This window comes from Cricetulus griseus, chromosome 6, assembly GCF_003668045.3.
Source record: "Cricetulus griseus strain 17A/GY chromosome 6, alternate assembly CriGri-PICRH-1.0, whole genome shotgun sequence".
NCBI lineage: Eukaryota > Metazoa > Chordata > Mammalia > Rodentia > Cricetidae > Cricetulus > Cricetulus griseus.
Genome location: NC_048599.1, coordinates 152,632,320 through 152,653,899, shown reverse-complemented (window position 1 = coordinate 152,653,899; position 21,580 = coordinate 152,632,320). Strand labels below are relative to the sequence as shown.

At 52.1% G+C, this 21,580-nt stretch overlaps 1 protein-coding gene across 1 annotated transcript; it reads left to right on the top strand.

Annotated features, from left to right (window-relative positions):
• Nucleotides 1-4,454: 4,454 nt before the first annotated feature.
• Nucleotides 4,455-19,734, top strand: Iglon5 (IgLON family member 5). Its single transcript, XM_027420526.2, has 10 exons — nt 4,455-4,517; nt 4,837-4,925; nt 4,972-5,096; nt 14,211-14,289; nt 14,978-15,210; nt 16,030-16,149; nt 17,255-17,389; nt 17,552-17,672; nt 18,187-18,341; nt 19,646-19,734. Exons 1-10 carry the CDS (start codon nt 4,455-4,457, stop codon nt 19,732-19,734), a joined length of 1,209 nt encoding a protein of 402 aa, XP_027276327.1.
• Nucleotides 19,735-21,580: the final 1,846 nt, after the last annotated feature.

Sequence of the window (21,580 nt, the reverse complement as noted above, 5' to 3'; positions counted from 1 at the left end):
TATTTAAGCTGAGCAAGACAACTCAGTAAGAGGAATAGGTTCCCAAGATCCAGACAGAGCATTAGGGACAGCCCCTGTTCCCATTGATAGGAGTCCCACAAATAGACCAAGCTGCACAATTGTCACATATATGTAGAGGGCTTAGGTCAGTGCCATGCAGGTCCCCTGGTTCTTGGTTCAGACTTTGAGTTCCTATGAGCCAGGTGAGTTGTTTCTGTGGGTTTTCTTGTGATATCCTTATAACTCGTATAATCCTTCCTCCTTCTCTTCAGCAGGATTCTCCGAGCTAAGCCTAATGCTTGGTTGTGGGTCTCTACATCTGTTTCCATCAGTTATTGGATGAAGGCTCTCTGATGACAATTGGGGCAGTCACCAATCTGATCACAGCAGATGGCCAATTCAGGCTATGTATCCACTATTGCTAGGAGTCTTGGCTAGGTCATCCTTGTAGATTCGTGGGAGTTTCCCTTTCATCAGGTTTCTACCTGAACCCCAAAAAACCCCTTTCCAGTCATCTTTCCAGTACTCTCCCTCTCTAACCAACCCCCAACCAAATCCCTCAAGTTCCCATCCCCACCTGCCCCAGCCCATCCAGGAGATCTCTTCTATTTCCCCTTCCCAGGGAGATCCATGAGTCCCTCCCTGGGTCCTCCTTGTTACCTCACCTGTGGGTTGTAGCATGGCTATCCTTTCAAAAAGTAAGACATTTCTATGAGCAACACCTTTTACCCGAGGCCAAGGGTTAAAGGAGCCAATCCACCCCTGCATGAGTGGGACACTCAGAACAGGAACCGGACTTTCCAACACCAAGGAAAGGCAGCCTCTGTTTCTTCTATGGCCCAGGGCCATGGAGAGGAAGAAGAATCCATATGAGAAATGCAGATGCATCATGGCACTTGCCAGACCCCTCCAGCCCCAATAGACTTGCAGAGGAGCAAGATGCCATCTCTACCCCAGACTCCAAAGCCAGATACCTACAGCCCAACTCTTGCTGTGGCTGGGCAAATGTACCTTCTCCAGGCCTCCCCCTTCTCCTACCCGCCCTTCTCCGCCCCCTCTTCTCCTTTCCCCCTTATCTCACAATCCTCCATTTTCTCCCCTTCTCATTCCTCTTCATCTCCCCCCTTTCTTTTCCTCCCTTCCTCCTATTCTCCTAATCTCCAGGTAGTTGCATCCCATGTGAATGGCTGTGGATGGCCGGGTCCTTGTATATGGCTCAAGGGCAGGTATGGGGGGTGGGATGGGGCGGGGGGGGGGTCTTGGCTGCACCAGGAAGTCATGCAGGAAAGGGTTGAGCAAAGGGTCAAGCATGGAAAGTGTGGGCTTCGGAATGCTTGAGTGAGAGTGGTGGAGCAAGCAGAGACAGCAGGAATCAATCCTGTGTGTGGTGAGATTTCCTGAACGTGAAACAGTTATGAATACAAAGCCATACTGTTGGCTACAGTTCTCCTGCTATGGACAGTCCCCCTTATCCTTACTCACTCTCTGTCTGTTTTTCGTGCCATTTGCCCCCCACACCCACATTCCATCCACCCATCATAACCATGCTTTACTGCATTTCTGTTACTTCATATGTCTTCGGTTGTTTTGTAGGTTTCGTGCATTTTGGATGTATCTGGACCTCTTTTTGGCTGCCCCTCCTCTCTGTGAGACAGGGTTTCATATAGGCCAGGCTGGCGTCCAACTTCATATGTAGCCAAGGATGACCATAGGTTCTTTATCTTCCTGCTTCCCCTGCCCCATGCTGGGATTGCAAGCATGCATCCCTATGCCTGGTTTACTGTACTGGGAAGGATGCCAGAGCTTCATCCATGCCAGGCAAGCACTCTACCAACTGAGCCACATGTCCAGCCTTCTATTGCCATTTGTCACTCTTCCCTCCTCCTCATTCTCTCATTTATCAAACATTTCCCCTTGGACCCAGGTGAGTCTCTGCACTGAGTGTTGTGGGAACACATGGTCACAATAGTCTAGTGAGCATCCAGACCAAGATGCGCATGTATCCCATGGGGTGAGGCAAGGCCAGATATCTCCTAGAGGAAGGTATTCCTGTCCCCCCTAGGCTTGGCCACCGCAGGCTCTTCTGAACTGTCTTTGGGTTCAAGGGCTGGCTAAGTTCAAGGAATGTCAAAGTTCAGTGAGCAGTTGGTGGTTGATCCTGGAGAGGAGGTGGCAGAATGTACAAGGAGGAGAGGGCCAGGCAGACAGTTGTGTGCCATTGTGGATTCCTACAGATGAAGGGAGCCACTGAGACTGTGGTCTGAGACCTCCTCAACCCAGCAACCCCCAGGACTTGGTGGGGTCAGCATACCCACTTGCAGAACAGGAAACTGAGGCATGCATGGTTAAGGAGTCTCTAGGAAGTGGGGCAAGGAAGATACACTCTGTTTCTCCTTGCAGAGTCCCTCCAGGGTCCTCCTGCTGCCCACAGCAAAGCAGCACTATTTAAAGACTATGGCTCTGTGTTTGCATTGCAGGCAATAAAGGGTGATATCTTAGTCACTTTTCAATTGCTGTTAAAAAACATCAAGGCAACTTACAGAAGGAGGAGTTTGTTGGGGGGCTCACAGTTCCAGAGGGTTAGTCCATGACTATCATGGTGGGGTACATGACAGCAGGCAGGCAGGCATGACACTGGAGCAGTAGGGAGTTCACATTTTATCCACAAGCACAAAGCAAAACGAGTGCATGCACACTAACTGAGACTGTCCTAGGCTTTTGAAACCTCACAGCCCACCGCCATTGACACACCTTCTCCAACATGGCCATACCTACTAATCCTTCCTAAGAGTTCAAATATTTGAGCCATCTGGGGGTGCAGTGTTCTCATTCAAACCACCCAAAGGTGGCTTCACAGAGTCTAGTGAAGACAAAATCCAAAATATGAAATCCAAAATGCATCAGAACCTGAAACATTTTATTTTGAGAAAGGATCTCATGTAGCCCTGGCTAGCCTTGAACTTGATATGTAGCCAAGGAGGACCTTGAACCCATGATCTGCTCCCCCCCACTTCTCCAGTGCTGGGATTACAGGTGGGTAACATAACATCACAGCAAAATGAATAAAATGTTATTAAAAACTAAAAGCTTCAGAATTTACAATGATTTCAGTTCTTCAGATTAGGATGTTGAACCAAAATTAAACCCTTGCTTCCTAACTTGCCCGTGCTGGGCATTTTGTTACAGCAATGAGAAAAGTATTTAATAAACAGCACACCTGAAATACTTCAAGGAAGAGGAAGTGGTCCACTGTAGTGCCCAGTGGGGGAAAAGTGGGTGAGAAAGGTTTGTCATGTACCTTTCCTGTCCCATGCCATCCTATCACACAGAAGTGACCCTTTGTTGGTTTTCCAACTCATTCACACGCCTACATTAAGAATCCATTAAGGCTGGAGCTGCTGGTTAACAGTAGACTGTCTGCCTAGAATATCCCAGTGAGGGGCTTGGGTGTGACTCAGAATCCACAGTGAGGTGGTGGAGGCATGCTCAGTGAGTGGTAAGGCCTGGCTGGAGTCCTCCATTGAGGGGATGCGGGTTAGCTCAGGGGTAATTCTGCTGCCTGGCAAGCTCAAGGCCTTGGATTCAATTTAGGGACTCAGTGAAGTCTCCTACAACCTATGCCAGCTGTCCTGAGCCCAAGGATTGTTACTCCCTCATTATGTTGTGCCCAACAAGAGAGGGACGCCAAGGCTTCAAGGAGCTTAGCGACACTCTGATGGGAGAGATGAAGCCCCGAACCACAAATGCAAGGTTAAAGAACAACAAGGGAAGTCAAAAGAAGGGAAAGGGGTCATGAGACCCATGATCTCATGTCTCAAAGTTTCTTGCAAAGTTACAAAGTTTTTCTTATACAAGATTATCACAAGATAATAGGTATTGAGCAAAGACACTATAATTGTCCTTTGTTTAGGTAGGGGCTGATTAACATGTCCTGTGGTCTGGGGGATTTATGACCAGCAGATCAAGAGGCCATTAGTTGTTAGTTTTCTTAGAGACAATGGTCAAGAGGCCGGTGTTTACACAGTTGTGATGTGCTCGTTCCCTTTTCTTTTTTTTGGGGGGGGGGAACTGCTTGTGGCCTCCTGTCTCATAGTCTAGGGTCAGAGGTTTCTTGCTTAGAGTCTTTTTAATTTCTTTATCACAGTTATAAACACGGAAAGAGAACAGCTATTTCCCCACTGTCTAGCTTATCTGACTTCGGCTCAGAGCTGTGGCGCTCTCTCTCTCTCTCTCTCTCTCTCTCTCTCTCTCTCTCTCTCTCTCTCTCTCTTTAAATTTATATATATTTAGATATATATAAATAAATATATATTTAACTTATTTTGTATGGGGGGTATGTGGATTCCTGGGTCTGAGGGAGGAAGCTGGGGTTGGACCTTGTCTAAGGGACGAGGGCTGGAGTCTGGACATCTGCGTGTGAGGGAAGAGGCTGGGCACTGGACTCCCAGGGTCTGATGGAGAAGATTGGGGTCTGCGCATCTGGGCCTGAGGAAGGAGGCTGTGGCTTTTGCACCTGGGTATGAGGAAGGAAGACTGGGTCTAGACTCCTATGACTAAGGGAGGAGGATCTGGGGGTCTGTGCACCTTGGGTCTGAGGGAGGAGGGTCAGGACCCGGCTCTGGGGAGGAGGGCTTTTGATCCTGCAGCAGGAGGCAACTGAATGAAGTGCGTCTCAAGCCCGGGTTCTGGAGATCAGGAGGACGCCAGTGGCACGGGGGAGGGCGGGGGAAGGGCCAGGCCACAGTAACAAAGGCCTCTCCCTCCAACGAGCAACCCCCCGGCCCCGCCTCCACGGCCCCCCGCCTGTCCTGATTGGCCAGTCTCCCTGCCCGTCAGCGCCACCCCCCCTCCCCGGGTCTGCAGCAGCTCCGGCCGCCTCGTCGCGCCCCCCAGCCCCTCCCCCCGCCCCCGCCGCCCCCGGGCCGGTGCAGCCGCAGGCGGGGTCCCCCTTCCCCTCCCCCTCTCCCCCAGGCTCGCGCGCCCCGACGGCCCCCTCCCTCCCCCTCCGCGCCGCCGCGATGCCCCCCCTGCGCCCGGGGCCCGGCTCCGGCTCCTCGCTGCCGCCGCCCTGGCCGGCCTGGCCGTCATCAGCCGAGGTACCGCAGCGCCGGGGCGGGGGGGCTCGGCGGGGACGCCGGGGTCCCGGGAGGGGGTACAGGGCCAGGGCGGAGGCGGGCAGGGAGGTACCCCTCGGGGGTGGGGGTATGCGGATGTCTGGAGCCGGGGACCCGGCGGCAGTCCTTGGATGAGCAGGGGTCCTTGGGTGCATGGATGCGCCGGGGTTCAGGGGTGACGTCCCCATCTGGTCAGCTGCCCCATCACTAGCAAGAGGGTCGCCGACACCTGCTGCCAGCCTGAGGCGGCAGGAATGTGCAGCTCTAGGTCAGGGAGGGGCTCAGACGCTGGGGTAACAGTCCCCATCTGGGCAATCTCTCCAAACTGAGTTGGGGTACCAGGCTGGAATGATGCGCGCTGTGTGTGGAAGGGTCTTGTCTTTGCGTTTTGGAGGGGGTCCCCTGTGCAGCCCTTGCCTGGGGACAGGGCTCTGCGTCTTTAGGCGAGGTGGAAAAGGGAATGTCTTCCCAGGGTCAGCAAGCAAAGGCACAGAGTGATAACAGACTGAAATCCCAGGGAAATCAGGGAAGGGGCTGAAACTCCTCTCAGCTGAAAGTGTTGGCATTTGGGATGTTAACTGGGAGATGGTCTTGGGAAGTCGGGAAGTTGGGGTGCTGGGCTAAGGATTCTGATGACTGTTTGGATGGAGAAATGGACAGGTGAAGGTGTGAGGATGGTCTGGAGAAGGTAGGACGGGAAGAGTTAACGCAGCAATCCAGTGGGCCTGAAGACCCTCTGCAGCAGCAGGTGTGAGTCCTGCCTTGGGGATGTGTGTCTGGGCTGCCTTCCCTGCAGGGCCTGTCAAGGAAAGCCCGCCCCCCCCCTCGGGCACAGGAGGGGAGGGAGAAGGATGGGGCAGAAAACTGAGCCGTGGGTAACCAGGAAGCCAAGAAAGTGTTAATTTGGCATTTCCACATCACTTCCTCCAGGCCCTGTCCAATCCAGCATCACAGAATCAGGGGTATGCTAAGCATTGTGACCCCAGCAGCCCTAAGGGAAGCAGCTACTCTGGGCCTCCAATCAAGTCACTCACAGTCACAGAAACACCCCAGCATCCCAGCCAAACCACACCTGCAGACTACAGTCACATAAACAACCCTGTCTACACAGGACACACACATGCAAATCCATTGGGGGAGGGCATGTAATCTGCCAGGAGTGGAATGGGCCAGAAAGTCCACCTCTTAGCACAATCCAATCCAAAGCTGAGCACTGTCTTACTTGCTGACCACGCATGGGTCCCTTTCTCTCCTGTCACTTTAGGCTTCAATTTCTGGCTTAGTTATGGGTCCCCTTCGCCAGCCTCAGTTATTTGCTGGTGACACTGCCAGTCTCCCTGGGCTGTTTCAGGGAGTCATGGTGGCACATCTGATTCCCAGTCTGACCTCCCTCGGCCCCTGTGTTTGAGTCCCTCCCTCTTACTGTACCCCTTGTTCACTTCCTCCCCTTCACTGTACTTCCTTGACCCCTGACCTCCACCAACTCTCTTCTGAAGGTACTGTCCCATTGGCCAAGTTACCTCTCAGAAATCCTTACTAAGCAAGTCTTCTGGGATCCTCCCCTGGGGCTGCTGGGGTGGGGTCTCTGCCAAAGCCAAATGACCTTGATCAATGAAACCCTGAGAGAGGGAAGGTCGGACCCACTGAGTTGAACCAAAATAAATCTAACTGTTGGGCAGGTGCCTATTCATATCCACTGCTACTTTGGGGGGTGGCACCTTATTTTATAAAGTATGCAAAATAGTGCTTTCTTTTTTTAATCCATGTTTTGATGAGGCGTGTATAAGAACCAAATCTTTGACCCCATCTTCCTCACATATAGTCATGTGTTCTTCTAGTCAGAGTCTCACTATATAGTCCTGTCTCAGCCTTTCAAGTGCTGCATTATAGGTGTGGGCTCCTCCCTTCTCCCACAGTTTTTTTTTTTTTTTTTTTTGACAGGGTCTTAATATATAGCCATGGTTGGCCTGGAATATGTAGATCAGGCTGGCCTTGAACTGAAGGCAATCCTCCTGCCTCTTCTTCCTAGATCCTGGGTCTATGGATGTGGCTACCATGCTCAGGTCTCACACACACACCTTAAAGAAGCCGATGGGTCAGGTGCCGGGCAGCAAAGGGCATACTCCCCCAGCTTTCTTTCATTTCACAAATTCATCCCACACAACTTTCAATGCAAAGCAAAGAAGGCCCATTGGTTTTTGCTAGTGTTTTCTTCCTAAAACAGAAATAAAGTCAGCCCATTTCCCTGCTGTTGGTTTATTTACCCTTAACAAAACCTCTTGCCTATGTAATCTTGCCTATGAACCTACAATTAGTCCCCTTCCCCAAATCCTTTATGCCAACTCTGTCCACACATTTAATACTCATTCAAAAAATAAGGCTATGCTGGCTGGGGATGTGGCTCAGTCGGTAGAGTGCTTGGTTAGCATGCAGGAGGCCCTGGGTTTGATCCCCAGAGCACCATGAACTGGGACATGGTAGTGTCCCTGAATTTGTGTGGCAGAGGCAGGAAGATCAGAGGTTCAAGGTCAGCCTTTGCTACTGAGCTGTCTGAGATCCTGTCTCCAAACTCTGTCAAAAAAAATTCAACAGTGAGTAAGTTGGTGGGAGAAGGGGGCACCTTTTGCTCCTGGGGCAGCTGGAGGAGAGAGGGCATGCACACAGCATCCACTCTGAACCACGTCAATAGCCCTTGCACCCTGTACCAAAAACTGACTTTATCATTTTTCCTTGTTTTTATATTACAATTTATTACATTTACTTATTTGTATATTGGGGGTCAAAGGACAACTTGTGGGAGTCAGTTCTCTACTTCTACCATGGAGGTCTAGGGAATTGAACTCAAGTTATCAGCCCAAGCTGGTCTGAAACTCAGAAGGTAGTCACATACTGCCCTATCTTGTGAATAGCCCAGGATGGTCCCAAACTTGCAGTAGTTGTCATGCTTTAGTGTCCTCAGCACCAGTGTTACAATTGTGCACCACCATACTTGCTTCATTAACTTAGCGAATATTGTGTGCTCTGCCATTTGAGGCACCTAAGAAATGTGGTGTGTGTGGTGAGGCCTGGGAGCAGGGAACAAGCCACACCAAGCACGCCCTCACAGAGCTTATAGAGGAGAGAAGAGCGATCAAGAATTCAGCTGGAAAAAAAATCTAGCAAACAAGTAGATAAGTTATCTCAGAGAGTGTTACATAATGGGAAGAGGCTTGAAGTGCCCTGGAGGATGAGTTGTCCATTTAGAGGAGGGTGGTCCAGGAAGCCACCCCTAGGAAGGTGAGAAGGGGGTTAAGGCCTGAAGGAAGAGAAAAGCCAGCCTTGGCTTTCCAGGTCCCAAGGAAAGCAGAGGGTATAAAGGCCCTGAGGTGTCAACCTGCAGAAAAGGGTGGCTGATGTGCAGTGCCCAGGCATCACATGAGTGGAGGCCTCAGGCTGCCTCGTTGTGCAGAAAGGTGGGCTTTCAGGAGCCCATCATGGCAGAGATTATCCTTCTGTAGCCCTTCTCTGGGCAGCTTACAGGAGGCCAGACTGCAGGTCCCTCACTGCCAATGGCAGTAGGACTGTGGGATCATAGCATTCCAGCCTCAGTCCTCCTCACACAAGGGTCCCAGCTTTGCCTGAGATTCATCCAGGATCTCTAAAGATTCTTACTTCTCATCTCTGTACACAGAGCTTGTCAGAAATCTCTTCCTCCCTTGACTGTGACCTCTGTTTATTATTGATTTATTCTGTTAGTCTAGACTGGAAAACCCACAAGAGCAGGGACATGGGAGAATTCTGTCCTCACACGATACCTCCCTTCTAAATCCCTAAATTCTCTCAATTCTCTCTCTCTCTCTGTCTACACACACACACACACACACACACACACACACACACACACACACACACACACACACCAAAAATTACATACAACCCACAGTTTCACTATGTATTTCAAACTGGCCTGGAACTCACTCTGTAGTCCAGGCTTGCTTGGAACTCTATAGTGAAGCTGGCCTCAAATTTGGGGCAATCCTCCTGCCTCACTTTCCAAGGGCTGGGATTACAGACATGAGCCACCAAGCCTGACTTTCACAGTATTGCTCTAATCTACCCTATCTCTAGTAAAATAGGGAGGCCAGTCATCATTTTCATTTGCCAGTGGGGAAACTGAGTCCCAGAGAGAGACGAATGGACTTTTGTTCCTGAGGGAGAGAGGTGAGCCTTGATCTGGGACTCCACCTTTTTTCCCAGGGCAAGCTAAGACAGGGTTCTCAGAACATATATTGGCAAGATGTCTGGAGGGAGTGGCAGGACTCACAAATATCAGCCAACCAGACAGTCTCTTCTTTGCCACAGCTAGTGAGGCTGACACCAGGCCAATGAGAATGGTATACAATTCTTTAAAAGAAGAACGTGCTTTGGACATAGCCAGCACTTCCCTGGCTATTTTACATGTCAGGCTCTGAACTGTTTGCTTGTGTCCTCTCAAGACAGCACTCAGAAAAACTTGTACTGAATTCTCATTCTCTATTTTCTCCAGATGGGGAAACTGAGGCTCAACTCATGGGGATGTGTAGTCAAGACATGGAAAGATGGATACCGGGCTTCCTAGCCTGGTCTCCTTTGAGATCTGTTACATGTCTCTAGACCCTTATACTTCCTCTCCACAGACCCCTTCCTGATCTAAACCAGGCATAGTCCTGGGTCACACATAAAAATCACAACAGGTGGGACTGTAGAGATGGCTCGGTGGGTAAGAGCATTTGCTGCTCTTGCAAATGTCCTGGCTTTGGCTCCCAGCACCCAAATGGCAGCTCACAGCCACTTCTAACTCCAGTTCCAGGAAACCCAACACCCTCTGGTTGTGGATGCTTCTGCACGCACATGGTACACGTAAACTCACACAGGCACACATGTGTACACATGAAGTACAAATAAATGACTCTTTTTAATCACACCACCTGGAAACTCCAGGTCAGGTGGGGGAGGTGCTGTAGACATATAAACTGGCCCCCTGGAGCAGGGCATGGGGCTCTTCCCCAAGCAGTCACAGAGCCCTTCCTGAATGGGGTACTTATGCTGGAGTCTTGAGGAATGAAAAGAAGTTCAAGAGTCACAGGCATCCATTCATATTTAGTCATTCAACAACTATTTCCAAGAGGACTCCGGTGGGAGCTGGAAGACACTAGGGACATAGATCTGAGTCACAATGAGGCTCTGCCCCCAGAACACGTCAGTCTGCAGGAGAGATGGCATCACATGCGAATTTAGTTATAATGAAGTGTACCCAGGCTTGACAGAGTCTGGGAGTGCTCCTAGCAGGGTTCCCACAATGATACATTAAACATCTTTTGTGGGCCAGGCATTGCCCTGGATCAAGCTGCAGCCCTGGAGGAGTCCCATACATGGCCACAATCAAGAAGCTCAGGCATTCGAGAATCGAGGCAGAGGCAGGTGGATCTCTGTAAGTTCAAGGTCATCCTGGTCTACATAGTGAACTCCGGGAAAGCCAGGACTATGTAGAGTGACCCTGTCTCAAAAACAAAAACACACACACAAATGAAAATAAAATAAAGCTTTAAAAAAAAAGATTGTCTTTGGGTAAATGAATGCCTGCCTGAATTGATCTCTACACTCTCTGAATGAAGCCCAGGTTGCATAGCACCTGGTCCCAGGGTCTGGGTGTTTTTTAAAATACATATATGAAGATCTGTGGTGTCTATTATACAGAGGCAAAGAGCTAAAGGCCCATTGAGGAACTGGGTCATGTGTCACATGTCTCCTTAGACTGTCCAACACAAGGCCACCTTGATTCAAGGTCATGTGACCTGAGCACAGAGACTGGAGTTCACCTGAGCCACTGGAGAAGGAATTTGAGGGTTTAGTGGATGGAGGAACAGAGAGAGACACATCTGGGCCACACACAAGTCGGGGCTGGAGGAGGAAGGGTGGCACTGGGACATTGGGACTTGACAAGGGAGCCTTGGTCACAGGGGCCATTTGGGGTTTTAGAAGTGGCAGTGTCAGTACTGGGAAGAGATCAGTAGTGTGGAGTGCCTCTGAGCTGGTCCCTCTGTCTGGAGAACCTGTGGCTGAGGGCTTGCCTGTGGTGTGGGCCTCCACTCTCTATCTCAGGGCCCCCATTTGCACACTGAGAATGTGCGAGTGGGCTGGACATGCCAGCTCTAAAGGCATTCGCCTTGGACAGCTCACTGGTTCCCACCTGTCTTCCTCCCTTCAGAGCACTGGGAGAGTGGAGTATGATCTACCCACAGGGGACTTCCAGCAATATCTGTGGGTGTCCTGTGTTGTCACTGCTGTAGTGTGGGAATCTAGGTACCCTACAATGCCCAGGAAACTCTAGACCTCAATGGGCCAAGGTTGAGGAACCTGTCTAGGACACTAAGAGCTTGCTGAAGGGTTGGCCAGCTTATGAAGGGTTCTCGGTACCACATATGGCTGTGTTCCTGAACTGATTGTTGCATTCCCTTACTTCCTTTGGTCTGGATGTATATTTTGATCTGTGACTTTCAGACTCGGTGTGTGTGTGTGTGTGTGTGTGTGTGTGTGTGTGTGTGTGTGTGTGTGTGTGCTCAGCCATGCATGACCTGGTCAGAGGTGACAGCATGATTTACTGTCTAAGAATTACAGATTCTTAGATAGAACAGCCCCTGTGTGTTGGAGGCGATGTGACAGTGTGGTGGTCTGTCCCCTTGGACAAGTGTAGCTTTGGGCAAGTGGGACCCAGAACCTTCCAAAGTGGGTGTGTGGAATGCCTGCTCAGGCTGGCAATGCTGCGAGTACCTGTAACCCTGGCTGAGTGGACTTTGCAGCTGTGGGGCGGGGGTTACAAGGCTGTTGTCAGTGGAATCATGAGGGGACAGCGGGTGACTGTTTGGCCTTTGGTGTCTTCGTGTGACTGCTCCTGGGAAACACCTCATTTCTATAAGAGACCTTCTACCAGGCATGTGTCTGGGACTGTGGGTGTCCCTCTGACCTAGGCCATAGCCATATGTATGACAGGGCTTAGCCTTGGCTTTGTGTTTTTCCGAGGCCTTTGTGGGGTGTATATATGCGTACACATCCCATTGTAACCTGAACATATATGACAAAGTCCCCTGCATGGGCTTTTCAATAACCCAGCTTAGAGGCTTCAGGCTCAGACCCAAACCCCAGGCCTAGCCAGCCTGCTATATTGGTTCTTTCCTAGCCCCATCCTGAGGGGCTGTTGATTGAGAGGCCCCCAGGGAGTCATTGGGATACCACGGGCAATTAATTCATTAGATTAATTAGCTGCTTTTCCCAGGCTGGGGGCAGGGCAGCCCTTTCAGGGCCCTGCCGCTCCAATCATCCAAGGTCATCTAGCCAGACCGCCTCTCAGTGAAGTCTCCTTCTCCCCCACTTACCCAGCCCCCACTCCCTGGCCCTGGCCCAGCCTGCTGGCCCCATCCACAGAGACCTGAATGGTGATATGATCAGACCACACTGGTGCATGCAGGCAGACCTGTGTTCGCACTGAGCACTGACAGGCCGTATGTGTGTATGTGTGTGTGTGCATGTGTGTGTGTGTGCATGTGTGTGTGTGTGTGTGTGTGTGTGGTTTGTGTTCAACCACAGGATTTCTAAAGGTGTGCATACAAGCCCATGTTTAGTATCTGTGATAGCTCCCTCCGTGTGTGTTTGCACATGTATGCCTGAGTTAATGTGTGTTTATGTGCATCTGTGTGTGCGTATGTACACCTGCTCATATGTACATTTGTATTTGTTGAAAATATATTTCTTGTATACATGAGTGTCTATGCATGCATGTGTACTGTATGCTCAACAGTCTGCGTGTGTGAATTGCACAATGTGTCTTTTTGTGTGCAAGTGTGTATGCATGTGAGTCCTGAGTACTTGTATGTATAAACATGATACCTCTGTCTGTATGCGAACACACCTGCATACTTGTTTATTATATCTATGACTTTACCTGAGGAGACTTGCATAAATACCTATCCATGGGGCTGGAGGGACAGCTCAATAGTGAAGGCAGTTGCTGCTCCTGCAGAGGACCCGAGTTCAATGCCCAGCACCCACATCAGACAGCTTACAGTGCCTGTAACTCCAACTCCAGAGGATCTGATGCCTTCTCCAAGGGCACCCCTATGTATATGCACACAGCTCACATACATATAAATAACCAAAGCAACAACAAAAGGGAACATCTACCCACCCCAGACAGGGCCCAAACAATATACGAGAGAAAGTTCTGAAATGTAATCTAGTTTAGTAGACTCATGAGTTCTAATGGGGTTATTCACAGGACTGTGGGTGAGGGTAACACACAGGCACTCGGACAACGTGCAGGCAACTACCCCATCAAAGAAGAGTCCCCCCCACACCCCCACACTCCCACACCCCCAGCAAAGTTAATGAGCTCCTCCTGTGGGTGGTTTTGTGTGCCACCTTTTGAGCTGGCATGGCCAGTTCTTGTGCTGCCTCCAGTGCTTAGAGAATGCCATTTCCACAAGGGAATATTACTTAGTCCAATCCTGCAAACACCTCATGTGGTGCTGTGTTATCAAGATAGCAATCTAGTCGAGCCCAGTGGACAGTGTTCCTTATTATGTAACTGGGAGTCTGTGCATACTAATGTGACCCTGAGTGCTTTGTTTGGCATGTGTGTGTGGTCGATAGCTGAGTGCTTAGATGTGTCTGCATGTCTGTGTCACTGTGTTTGATATGTGCATACATGTGTCTGGGCGCACAGGTGTCTGTGTGGATGTGTCTTTGTACACATGCACCAATGTGCATGTATCTCTCTGCATGCACATTTGTCTGTGTGTGTGGGCTGCGATTGGGTGTCATCTCTGTAAGCACACTGTTCCACAAGAGTTCCATTCTGTTTATGGGTCAGAGCAGACCCAGAGGAAGGAACATGGCATATTGGCCTACTCTGAGTATGTCCACTGTGTGTGAATTTCTGAAAACAATAAATTCTTGTAGCAGTGGATGCACATGCCTGGGTCACCAAAGCCACGTGTATGTGTTTGTGTCCATGAACAGAGTATTTGTCACAGCTGGCCCCTCCCCAGCTGCCAAGGCTGAGTAATCCCCTCCATTCTGCAGGGTTGCTATCCCAGAGCGTGGAGTTCAGCTCACCTGCAGACAACTACACAGTGTGTGAAGGTGACAACGCCACCCTCAGGTACATCCCCCTGTAGGGGCTCAGGCAGCCTGGGGCTTCACAAGGCTACACCCCTCCACCCACACTGCATGCACAAGCCTTGAGTGACATCTCCTGCATCTGGAGCCAGCTGTGAGGGGTGTGAACACTAAACCCAGCTCCAACTATAGACCTTACTGTCCTTGTAAAAGTGAAGAGATAAAAACCACTGTGATTCAAGACCCTGTAGACCACGAGTGCCAGGGATGCTGGCTAAGTGAGGGTTATTGGTCTCTCTAGCCCTGTCTTCTCCCTAGGGTCTCTCCCCCACCTGGGTCATTGTCCCTTGTTCTCTCTCTCTCTCTCTCTCTCTCTCTCTCTCTCTCTCTCTCTCTCTCTCCCTCTCCCTCTGTCTCCTTTTTGGGGGTCTCTGTCCCATCTTTCTTGTTTTCTGTCTATCTCTCCCCACATGTCTCTGTTCTCTCTCTCAGGGTCTCTGTTCCCTCCCTCCCTTTTCCCACCTCTGCGTCAGTCTTTCCCTCCCCACTCCCTCTTTAATACACAGCACCTCCTCAGAAGTCTGGCTTCCAGGCCTCTTCCATCTCTGAGGCTTGCTTTACCCTCCTGTACAGTGGGCACTGCCAGCTCTGCCTCCCAGGGTCCTGCAGGTGTAGTAGCAGTGGATGGGGAAACCCTTGCCTTCTTGTCTCATCCTCCTCTTCCTCCCCAGCTGCTTCATTGATGAGCATGTGACCCGAGTGGCCTGGCTGAACCGCTCCAACATCCTGTATGCAGGAAACGACCGCTGGACCAGTGACCCTCGGGTGCGGCTGCTCATCAACACACCTGAGGAGTTCTCCATCCTTATCACCCAAGTGGGGCTCGGGGATGAGGGCCTCTACACCTGCTCCTTCCAGACCCGCCACCAGCCCTACACCACTCAGGTCTACCTCATCGTCCATGGTGAGCCTGTGTGAAGATGAAAACAAGTGGGGAGGGGCCAGGCCTGTAGTATGGTCAGGGCTGGGAGGCACCAATGAACAGTCTTCACTGTGTGCACTGGGGCCACAGCTGGCCTGGGATACAAGTGAGTGGAACCTGAGCCACCCTGCCCTTGTGGATTTCAGCCAGGCTCGAGTGGGCGTAGCACCACAGTGGTTCTCCAACTAGGCAGTGGGAGAGACACTCTACTCCAGCTCTGTGTATTTGGGGAGCTGTGTGACTGAGATGACCCTCAAGTGGTGACTCTTCTGGGTGCTAAAGAAACACAGCAGCCTGGTTGTCTCTCCCTCTTTGCACTTATTTCCCAAGGAGAGGCTCAGAGGGAGGATTAGAGTGTGCACCCATGGGTGTGAGGGAGGAGGCTAAAATCTGGAGTCCTGGATCTGACAAGATAGGATGGTGGTCTGGACTCCTGGGTGTGGTGGGAAGGGGGAGGGCTGGAGTCTGCACTTCAGGGTCTGAGGGAATAAGATTGAGTCTGAGTGTGACTCCTGGGTGTGAGGGAAGGCTGACATCTGGACCCCTGGATCTGACAGAGGAGGGCTGAAGGCTGGACTCCTCAGTCTGGGGGTGGAGGGCTGTAATGTGAAGTCTACACCCATGGGTCTGAGTGAGGAGGGTCTGAGCCCACACCCCTGGGTCTAATGGAGGTAAGCTGGGGTCTGAAATCCTGGGTCTGAGGCAGGAGAGCCAGGCCTTGCTCTTGGGTCTGCAGCAGTGGAGCTTAGGTCCGGGTGGCTGGGAATGCACACTCACCCCAACTCTCCTCTCTGTCTCCAGTCCCTGCCCGCATCGTGAACATCTCCTCACCTGTGGCAGTGAATGAAGGGGGCAATGTGAACCTTCTCTGCCTGGCTGTGGGAAGGCCAGAGCCCACCGTCACCTGGAGACAGCTCCGAGGTGAGGATCCTCCCCCTGGCTGTAATCGGGGCCCCTCTGTTCTATATCCCTAGCTAAAGTTCCAGAGTCCCTCACTGTGAACCCCTCTAGCCCGTCTGGTGACTCGATTCCTGCCCATCCTGATCCCCATTTCTTACCAGACTCTCATCCCCTTATCTGGTCCCATCTCCAGGTCATGTGACACTCCCCACCCCAGCTTCCTTCCACCTGACAGATTTTCCTGACTCAGGCCCCAAGCTAGGAGGCATCCAGTGTCCTGCCATTCTGTCAGCCAGCAGTCCTCTCTCTCCTCTGCTGGTTATTGTAACCCAGTGGTTTGAATGGCCCCCAGACCTCAACATCAGCAACTCCTGGGAATTTTCCAGAAATGCACATTCTCAGGTCCCTGCCATAGATCCAGAGGCAATCAGGAGCACCCCTGTCTCTACCTACAACCTGCTTTGAGCCCTGAGATCCAGTTTTCCCGAAGGTGCTGCCTGACATGTCAGGCCAGGACACCACTTCCTTGCCATCCCCAGAGAGCCAAACTCTGGCTCTTCCTGTGTCTTTGCAGACTCACAGTGACCATCACTGGGTCCCAATCCTTGGGTGCCTTGAGAGCAAGAAACCCAATCCAGCCTCTTATCCCTTCATCCTGACCTTTGGTGTCTTCTGAACCCTAGATCCTTCTTGTCCTAAGTTCTAAATGGTCGTTTATGACCTCAGGTCACAGGTATCCGGATTACCAATCTCAGTCAGCAGGTCCCAATTCCTTGAACCCCAAAGAACTCTGGACCCTATCTCACTGTCCGCCTTTCCTGGATCCTGGAAAATCAATAGCCAAGATCCTGACTTCACTCGCTACTCCCAAGTGGGTCCCCTGAGCATGACATAAGGGTTCCCAGATCCCTAGATCTGTTGCACCCGAAATCCTAGGCCCCTTACCATGGGTTCTCCAGCCCCACCCTCAGCCCTATCCTGCCCCCACAGGACCTTCCCAGCTCCTACTAACCCCGGCACTCCAGCCCTGCTGTGCCCCTCTGATGTTTGTCCGTGTTGTGCCCGTGTTGTCCCGTGTTAAGTGTTTGTGTCCGGCCCTGCACCCCCTTCCCCGCCTCCCCCACAGACGGCTTCACCTCAGAGGGCGAGATTCTGGAAATCTCCGACATCCAGCGGGGCCAGGCCGGGGAATACGAATGCATTACTCACAACGGGGTGAACTCGGCGCCCGACAGCCGCCGTGTGCTGGTCACAGTGAATTGTGAGCATCAAGGGGGCGCACGGGCCGACCCTGGATGCCTGGGGAGGAGGGGTCTGCCTCATGAAGCGGGAAGCTGGGTGGGAATTCGGAGGAGGGTGCTGAAATAGGGCCCTGAAGTCCTCATGCAGCAAGAATGTGCCTGTGTTCCCTCTCCCGCTAAAGATCCCCCGACCATCACCGACGTGACCAGCGCGCGCACCGCCCTGGGCCGGGCCGCCCTCCTGCGCTGCGAAGCCATGGCGGTGCCGCCTGCAGATTTCCAGTGGTACAAGGATGACCGGCTGTGAGGACTGCACTGGGCAAGGCTGAAGGAAGAGGGGAGGGGAGGGAGGTCGTAGATCTCGGATCATAGAACCAGGGTGGAGAACCTGGAAGTGCAAAGGTGTGGAGTCCTGGGTCCTGATAGTCTAGGGTCCAATTTCTAGGTTACAGGGTCTGTGGACTCCTGGAAGAAAGACTATTTTGGGCACCAGTATAATGAATGCTGGGACTGCCCCCACCCCTTCCCCGCTCAAGAAGGTCTAGAGTCGAGGGTCGATGATAAGTGTGTGGAAGACAAGTTTGAAGAGACCACCAGGGCTGAGTTTTAGAGACTGGGCATTAGGGACACATAACTAGGAATGTACTGAAGTGGCCCTGGTGCGGGAGAAGGGATCTGCAGGGGAGCCTTGGGTCCTTGGGACACATAGGAGAGTTCCGGGCCTCATGGGGGAAGAGAAGAGCCTGGGTGTTTGTGGCAGAGCTGGGCACTGAACCCCAAGGGAGGCCAAGACCAACCCTGATCCGGATCCCCACAGGCTAAGCAGCGGCTCAGCGGAGGGTCTCAAAGTGCAGACCGAGCGCACTCGCTCCATGCTTCTCTTCGCCAACGTGAGCGCTAGGCACTATGGCAACTACACCTGTCGAGCAGCCAACCGACTTGGAGCATCCAGCGCCTCCATGCGGCTCCTGCGTGCGTCTGTGCTGGGAGGCTGGGGCGGGGGTGGGGGGCGGGGTTGGAGGCAGGGCTATGGGGATGAGCCCTGGTGGGGCCCAGACATCAGTGGGTGGGGCAAGAAGGTGGAGATACAGGGATAGCCCCTGGCTCAGAATTTAGGAAACCCCAGCAGTGCCACGGAATAAAGAAACTGATTCTCAGGTGGTAGGATGCTTGCCTGGCATTCAAGATAAGAACCCCATCACTATTTAAAGCCAGCATGGTGGTGTACACCTGCAATCCCAGCATCCAGGAAGAGAAGGCAGGAAGTTCCATAATGAGTTCAAGGTGTAGGGGCTCGCAGGGCCTAGCAGAAAAAACAATAAGCAAATGGGCTGATAGTTTGCATACCAAACAAACAGGTGCATGTACAAAAACAGACAGGATTGGGGTGGTAGGTTTGAGGTAAGATCGCTGGAGAAAGGGGAGCCATGTGCAAGTCAGCAGGAAGAGGGAACTGCCCTTGCAAAGACACAGGGAGAAGGGTAGTCTGACAAGGAGCCGTCTTCTTAAACTGCTCTTAGAGAGAGCTGAGCTTCCCAACAATGATCAGAGGTGCTGGGCTTACTGCACTGCCTGCCAAGGCCACTGAAGGCTGTTAAACAGCAAGTGACTGACAAGCACTTCCACTGCTCCAGGAATCCAGTCTCAGGCTGTTGGGGGCAGAACATGCAGGCTGTTATTAGCTGGGTGCAGAAGTGTGAGTAAAGAGAGGAGCTGGGTCAAAAGTGGCTCTGCACCAGGGACTTGTATTGCAGGGTCTTATCAAAGATACCCAGGAGGCTAAGGAAAGTTCAGGTTCAGCCTAACCAACTTAGTGAGACCCTGTTGTGAAAGTAAAGAGAGGTCTGGAATATAACTTAATATTTGCCTAGAACTTCCCAGTGAGGGCCTGGGGATGGCTTAGAGGTAGAGCATTTTCCTAGTATGTGAGAATCAGTACATTCCATCCCCAACAAAACAAAGTGTTAAAAAAAAAAAAGTTACCAACCGACAAAGGCATTGCTGAAATTTCTGGTAGGCTGAGAAGGTGATTGGTAGGAATGTTGACAGAATTTTTAACAGAGAAAAACAAACTCCAAGGATCCAGACTAACCAATAAAAAGGAAATGGAGAAAATCTGGGAGTATATTGAGACCCAGAGCAGTTATAGAAGAGGCAGGCATAGGGGAGCCCAGACCCTAGAGAGTTCTGAGGCTGGAGGCAGAGGAAGTACCTAGGAGAGACCCACAGGGCCTCCCTATTTCAGCCTCCCTCTGTGACCATTTCTCTTTCACCAGGCCCAGGATCCCTGGAGAACTCAGCTCCAAGGCCCCCAGGGCCTCTGACCCTCCTCTCGGCCCTGGGCTGGCTGTGGTGGAGAATGTAGATGTCACCCAGTACAGCGCACCTCCCCCTGCAGGGGGCCTTGGGCCAGGAGCAAGAGAAAGGGGGTGAGCAAGCGCCACCGTGGGTCTCAAGGGAACAGCAGAGCTCTCAGCCACAGAGGAAGAAAGAAGAGGAGGACGACGAAGGTCTTTTAGAGAACCCATCACTGTGAGGGATAACGCAAAATTATGCATCTTTCTACAGCCATTCTCGCCACCCGTTCACGTTTCCAATTGTGGCCCACCACCCCCAGCCACTCCACACCCCTCTCGTAGCTCAGGCTGTCAACTGGCTCGTGTGTGTGTGTGTGTGTGTGTGTGTGTGTGTGTGTGTGTGTATGCATGCGCGCACGCGAGTGCATGTGTGTGCATGCACATGCGTGTGAGTGTGAGTCTGCATGTTGTATATGTGTGTATGTGTGTGAAGGTGTGCTGGGGGAGGGAACCAGGAGGCCTCCCTCCCATGGCCCCTGCCCATTCTTGCTGCCTCTCTTCCTCTGGCTGGAGGTAGGTGTGGGGGCTTCATGGTGGAAGCTTTGACAAGAAGATTGCCGGCTTTCCACCTTCCCATATATGCAGGAACACCTACCCCCTCCTCCCTATTGAAGGGGCAGGTCGGGTGAGTGTCAGGTGTCACTCAGCCTTTGTGAATAGGTGGGGATTTTCATTATGGCTTGTTTCTCCCTGCTCTATTGCCAGTTGCCTGCAGCCAGAGGCCCTATCACTGGCTCAGTGGCTTGAAACCTCCCTTGCCCTGCCCTTTCCCCACCCTGAACTTTCTGGCCCTCTTCCCGGGCCAATCGGTGCTTCCATTCAACTGATAGGCTAGTGGCACTTGTCACCTGTCTGTCTCAATGCTTTGTCCCACCCAGACCCCTCCCCCACCCCCCCTTGGCCACAGTGGCACCCTCCAGCTGCCCTGCAGCTGACTCTGAGCATGGGCTCCCTGGCCACCTGCTGCCTCACCTCTCAACCCATAGTACCTCCAAAGGCTGCTGTGACCACACACACACAGACACGCGCGCGCGCGCGCGCGCGCGTGCACACACACACACACATACACACACACACACACACACACACACACACACACACGTGCACATACACACACAGGCACACACGCACACACGCACACCAGTGATTGACCAGCAATAGCTCCTGGCTTCAGCTGCCCCCCAAAGTCTGTGACTAGCTGTAATTCCCTCAGAGTAGGCCACTATTATCCACAAAGGGAGCTGCCAGGCTCTGTGTGTGGGAACACCCCAGCTTGATGCACCTGGTGTCACAGAGCTGGGGAGAGAGGAGACACACAGACATCCTGAACCCAGGCAGAGGCACTATGCCACCAGCCCTAACTTCAGCAACCATACACCCAAAAACGTACCACTCAGAGCCTGGTGAAGACGAGGGCAGAGAGGGGCAGGGAGTCAAGGGGCAGTGACTGTACCTCAGACGGGGGCGTGGGCCCCATCCCACATTGTCTTCCATTCCCAGGGTCCGGGATAGGGTGGGAAGGAGGAGGGATATGAAGGGAGGGGGGAGGGGGGCCCTGGGGGCCGTGTGTTCCAATTCATGGGGAGTGTTGAGACCACCACACCAATAAACGCCTTTTTCCAAAGTCCCCGCCTGTGGAAGTCAATGTCATTGAGGATTTGGCCAGTGGATAGCAAAGGAGGTATGGCCATTTGGTAGAGAATCCCCAGTGCCATTCCTACCTCTGCCTGTTAGGGAGGTGAACTCCAAATGGCTTAAGCTGCTCGACAGCCCATTCATGTTTGGCTCAGAGATGGGTACATGACCCAGTGATGCTAACGAAAAGGCTCATTGTCTCCAGGAAGGGAAGGTCTT

Excerpts from the sequence above, each read along its gene's own strand:
- Iglon5 (XM_027420526.2), top strand. The coding sequence starts at position 4,455 with ATGGAGAAGATTGGGGTCTGCGCATCTGGGCCTGAGGAAGGAGGCTGT. Across the intron at positions 15,211-16,029 it reads GGTCTACCTCATCGTCCATG|TCCCTGCCCGCATCGTGAAC; the intron begins GTGAGCCTGTGT and ends CTCTGTCTCCAG. Across the intron at positions 16,150-17,254 it reads CACCTGGAGACAGCTCCGAG|ACGGCTTCACCTCAGAGGGC; the intron begins GTGAGGATCCTC and ends CCTCCCCCACAG.